The sequence below is a fragment of the Nanorana parkeri genome, unplaced genomic scaffold, assembly GCF_000935625.1.
Source record: "Nanorana parkeri isolate BGI_ZX_2015 unplaced genomic scaffold, ASM93562v1 scaffold3626, whole genome shotgun sequence".
Lineage (NCBI taxonomy): Eukaryota > Metazoa > Chordata > Amphibia > Anura > Dicroglossidae > Nanorana > Nanorana parkeri.
In genome coordinates, this window is record NW_017309894.1 from 4315 (window position 1) to 10204 (window position 5890).

The window sequence follows — 5890 nt, forward strand, 5'->3', positions numbered from 1 at the left end:
TTAACAGCATTACTAGTTCCCTTCACAGGAAACAATATGTGGGCACAGTGATGACAGAGATTACATCTTGATCTGATTTTAATCATACCTTGCCAGCGTAGAACACAGTTCTGAAGATTCTAGATTGTTAGCATTAACCTCAAATCTGACCATTTCCTTTCTTCTCTATACGGGTGCCATGTCTATGTGGTCTGTTCATTGGTCTGAGCTCTCAGAACTGAGAAGTGAGAACTGGCATGGAAATGACCCAGATACAGTATTTAACATGCAACTGAGATTTGGTGCATTGTAATCTCAGCAGTTTATTGAAAGCCTTTGTACACAACGCAAGATCTCCGGACTCACAACTAGCCCCCGTAGACCTCGTTTCATAGATCTGCAATAGGTTTATCAATCACAGGAGAAGAGGAGGCCAGCTCATCTCTACATACCGAAACTAGATGGAGGATCTTCTGTCCTATGTTTTGGTTTTTCTGTACCTTCAAACAGGTGAGTCCTCTGCAATGACTATGTAAAGTGCTACTGGGATCCTTCTAATGATATCATATAATGATGTTCTTAGGGCAAAGTAACATTTCTGCTGCAGAGAGGGGGAGAATGAGCAAAGTTTATTAAGAAGCAAAGGTCTCAATGAGTCCCCTTTGTAGCCTTAAAATGATAAAAGTCCCCTCTGGAATACTCACACCAACTACTTTCCCACCATCCTCTGGTTGCAGCCATGGTGTGGGGCATGATCCCTGTGCAGGAATGATTGGCTGTTGGTTCGCTCTCTGAACCCAGATTCTACAGCTTGCTAACTTTTGGCCAATATGTGTGGTACGATATGAAAGATCGACGCAGGGAACAGTGGTGTGAAACTCTCAGTCTTGGGGTTCTGTAATCTTTTTATCCATGCAAGGACCGTACCTCAGGAAAGGACATATATGGCGTATACCCATGAGCTACTTCTGGGTCTAGATTGGAAAAGACCGACTGTAGTAATTGCAACTTGTTACTTATTTGGGGTCTGTTATGTTATTTTATGTTTTGTTTTGTTTAGTTTTCACTTTTGATGTCTCTTTGGACTGTATTCCAACCAATGCACTTATTGCAAGAATTGCATAGGTTTCATATTGCTCTTTGGCGTATTATGTGCTCTTTTGTACCAACAAAATTCTCAATAAAAATGTTATTTAAAAAAAATAAAATAAAAATTCTTCTTTCACCCTCTTCAGGAGTGGCATTGAGCCCGGTGGTGACCTTCACCCCAAACTGGAAGAAGATCTTCACAGGAGAGTCTATAACAATGACGTGTGATTTTGGGTCTACCAGAGGAGGAGATCTGACCTACACCTGGATCAAAGATGGTAAAAGGGTCCGTACAGGAAAAACCTTCACCATTCCATCTGCAATAACTGCACATAGCGGGGACTACAGCTGCCGGGCCCGTACAGAAAGAAGTGTCACCGCCAGACTGGATGTTGTTGGTGGTCAGTTCATTATATCACATTGATAATGTTCCATCTGAATGTCTTCCTATCCCATTCCAGACAAAATACGAGAAATCTAATATCAGGTTCCCAGATTTCACTTCTTAGTGCAGCCAAAGCTTGTCTCTATTAGGGCCTTCCATGTTGGATGGCTGATGTATTCTGAAAGCTGAACTCAATAGCAGACAGCCAGCCAGCAGGTGAGACCATAGTACTCAGTGGGGACATACCATCTATAACACCAGAATGTGCAGATTGGACAATGGTAAGTATTAGGCATCTTCTATTACAGGGTTCTTCTGATATAAATATTTCTTCCAGTCACAGAGTCCCTTTAATTCAGACTGATTGATAAATGAGACATATATGATAGGAGAAGTCATGGAGGATCAGCACTGGAAGCATCTACTATACTGTATACTGCACCTATACTGATGTAGCTGTTCCTGGAGGTAACATGATGTCTGTCCTGTATCCTTCATCTCCTCATGTGACGTCTCTCTGTGTTCCAGGCATGGTGATCCTGTGGGCTCCTCTCTATGTTCATGAGGGAGATGATCTGACTCTGAGGTGTCACCATCGTTCTGGCTACATTGCACAATATACAACATTCTACAAGGACGATTCTGTCATTCAAAGCTGGAGAGAAACATCTGAATTACATGTAGGAATTGTAAACATGACGGACGCCGGGAGATACAAATGTACAAAGGAAATTTCTTTGCCTACGATTTATGTAAAATATGTAACTTTCCAAGATGAAGTTGTTATCAATGTACAAAGTAAGTCCGGGGCAGATCACGTCTCTAAGCTTTATTATAGATAAAGGGGTCTATTTAGCAATGAATAGTTCTCCTGCAGCCACCATTTTATTGGGGGGATGTCCCTGAATTCTGATTGGCTGACATGGGCTCCGCACTTTGCTCTTAGTGACGTCTGATGATTTATTTCATAATCCAGGTAATATGTAAAGTGCAGGACCCATAGACATGGCTGGGCTCTGGAGCCTGGTGAAGGTGCCCCAGGTTTCCTATCCAGGTCCCGGGGCTCCATCATCCCTCTTACACTTTGTTGGTGGTGTATCGGTTCCACATTATCACTGTGAATGGTGTGCGTGTCCCGGGCAGTAGATGAGAAGACGATAACGTCACGGCATTTCTCTAGGAGGCGATCATGTGACTTACTCCGTAATGTCCAACAATACAGAAGATAAAATGAATGATACAGTTTGTGTTTGTGATCACTTTTTAGATCTATTTGAAGTTCCAGAGATAATAATGACCCCAATTCCAGTGGTAGAAGGAGATCACATGACCCTGACATGTGACACGAGTCTCAGTCCGCTCAGACCAGGGACAGAACTGACATTTGCTTTCTACAGAGATGGACGGAATGTCGGAGAATTCTCTTCATCTAACGGATATGGAGTTCAGTCCGCTCAGGTGAAGGACTCTGGGAAATATTCATGTGAAGTGACAACCAACAGTGTACAAAAGAGGAGTCAGGAGATAAAGATCCAGATAAATGGTGAGTCAGTCACGGGACCAGCCGAGGGGTGGAAGAAAGTTATATAAACCCAAATCAGAGGACTCGGGTGTCTGAGGTTCAACATTCCATAATCATTCCCCGAGCCGTCCTCTAACTCCAAACAAAGTCATGACTTCCAGTGTTCTGCTAACTAACCACTGTCCTTCTACCTTAGTGGGTTATACGGTGTAGGTGGACATTCTGTGAGAGAGTATTCCTTCCTGTGGACACAAGTCTTACATGGACCCAACAGAAAGAGTTTATCTATCTATTACTGTATTCATCAAGTAGAGACTAGGGATGAACTCCAGAGCATCTTAACATAACCCTAACCCTAAGGGATGCTCAACCCACCCACCCAGTCAGCTGTGGGATGCTCGTGCTGATGTCATTGACCTTATATGGCCACATTATCATATTTGGTCAATGTAATTAGCCAAATGTAGCCATGTGGCCACATAAGGTCATGGCCACATTGCCACATGGTCACTGCATCCTGTCCCTTTGCTTATGTGCAGCTGCAGGTGGGGAACTCCTATTGGGTGGCAGCAGAAGGAACTTGTCTCATGCGTCAGTCAGGAAGCAGGGTGTGTTGCCTCTGCTCGGGGACCACGGGCACGGCGCAGGGCACGGGTTTCCCCTCAGCTTGGCAGAACTCCTGGTGCCCGGGTTGCGGGTACGCATGCGCGAGTCGCACGGCGGGTGCGCATGCGCGGTACGCAGGCTGCGTGCGCATCCCCGGGGGCACGCGTGTAGCACTCCTGCGCCAATAGGCATCAGGTGTGAGCCTTGCTGGTCCTAACTCCCCTGGCTATAAAAAAAACCTGGCCTGAGCTCTGGTTTATTGCTGAGTTATTCCACCTCATGGTGTGACATACGAAGCTCCCCTTCTATGTGCCTTGTTGCCTGTTTCCTGAACCCTCTGCTGACCTCCCGTGTACCGACCTTGGACCGCCTATCGTTTCTGACCCTCTGCTGCCTGCCTCGACCTCGGATTACCCTTGACTACCTCTTTGGATTGCCCCCTGGTTACCTTGCCTTCGGACCCTTCCGGCTGCTTCCTGCCGGCGGGTTCCCTCTGTGCTGCTCGCCCGCGGACGCACCTGATAGTCTCATACAGAATGATAGATGGTGACACATGTGGCTGTCCTTGAAGTGATGGGATTCTACTAAATCTTATGGATGACGCCGGATAATGTTCATATTTTATTATTTTATGTCAGTGACCCGGTGGCCTTGTGTCTTCTTTCAACCTGACTAACTATGTAACAATGTCGCCCATGTTTCTTAGCTTTTCCTTAAAGTTATGCTTCAGCATCGGCTCCAACAAAGCTTTCCAATAGGTTTTCCAGCCTCACAGAAGAATGTATTTGTTGCTCTGATTTATCTGGAGAAAAATCATATATGTTCCTCCCTGAATCTCCTTCTCTGCAGAGCTGTTTGTGAATCCAACAATCATCGGAATCCAATATCCGGAGGTAGAAGGAGATCACATGACCCTGACATGTGACACGAGTCTCAGTCCACTCAGACCGGGGACAGAACTCCAATTTCCTTTCTACAGAGATGGACGGAATGTTCAGGAATTCAATTCCTCCAATCAGTATGGAGTCCAGTCCGCTCAGCTGGAGGATTCTGGGAATTATTCCTGTGATGTGAGAACATCAGATGGCACAGTGGAGAAAAGTAGTCACTTCCTCCCGATTGTGATAAAAGGTGAATATGATTTATTCCTGAACAGATCACAATGATACCGCCAACCTCAGGATACAAGGCGTCCTGTGCAGAGTTATAGACGTCACCCAACCCGTACAATTCTGTCCTGCAGATGCTGGGGAAGCTTCTAGAGATTTATAGGGAGGGGCAGCAGAATTTTATGAAATTTAACTCCAATTATAGATTCAACAATGTAACTGACTTCATAGCTGATATTGTCTTTGTCACGATTTTGGGATATTTTCAGAAAAATAATCAGAGGAAATTTTACCAAAATTACACCGAATTTTAATACTAATTCTCGCTAAAAATATGTTTTTTTAATTTTTTTTTTCATAGAGCTCTTTTCCACCCCGGTGCTGAATGTAAGGACTACTGAAGTCCTAGAAGGTGACACCATGACCCTGACATGTGACACGAGTCTCAGTCCACTCACACCGGGGACAGAACTTCAATTTGCTTTCTACAAAGATGGATGGAATGTTCAGGAATTCGGTTCCTCCCATCAATATGGAGTCCAGTCCTCTCAGCTGGAGGATTCTGGGAATTATTCCTGTGACGTGAGATCTTCAGCCAGGCTTGTGAAGAAGAGCGCGGAGGTCTTTATTCTGATACAGTAAGTAATAGGGGGCGAACAATGTTTAGGTCGGTGGGAGGTGTCACATCCACATGAATGGCAGGACCCGAGGTGTCCCAGCAGAACATTGCCCATCACACTCCCTCCGCCATCTTGTCTTCTTCCCATAGTACATCCGGGTGCCATCTCCTCCCCAGGTAAGTGACACACACGCACCATACATTGAAATGTTATAATGGGGATTTTCTTTGTCTCTTTCAGGTGGAAATTCTGTGGATTTGACAATTTCTAATATTATACGATTGGCGTTGTCTGGACTGGTGTTATTACTGATCATCATCCTTATACTCTGGGAAGTGATAACAGGAAGTCAGGAGGCCCAGAAACTACGACAACGTGTGGGAAAGCCCCGAAACTCCCTCTGATACAAAACGCTGATCCCATATGAGGGTCCCCAACCTGTATGTACAGCCGCAACATTCTCCTCATCTAATCTTATATCTGCTTGCCGGAAGCTTCATGGAGGGTCCATCACTCACATGTGGTGGTTGTGCCCAATCATTCCGCCATATTGGTCTCCAGTCATGTCTATTTATAATCT

The 5890-nt window shown here is 45.0% G+C and overlaps 1 protein-coding gene across 1 annotated transcript; it reads left to right on the forward strand.

Moving 5' to 3' along the window:
- Positions 1-440: 440 nt before the first annotated feature.
- On the forward strand, positions 441-5581 carry LOC108803350 (Fc receptor-like protein 6). Its single transcript, XM_018575198.1, has 7 exons — positions 441-489; positions 1215-1469; positions 1982-2251; positions 2721-2996; positions 4431-4712; positions 5052-5328; positions 5551-5581. The coding sequence occupies exons 1-7, from the start codon at positions 441-443 to the stop codon at positions 5579-5581; spliced, it is 1440 nt and encodes a 479-aa protein (XP_018430700.1).
- The last annotated feature ends 309 nt before the right edge of the window (positions 5582-5890 follow it).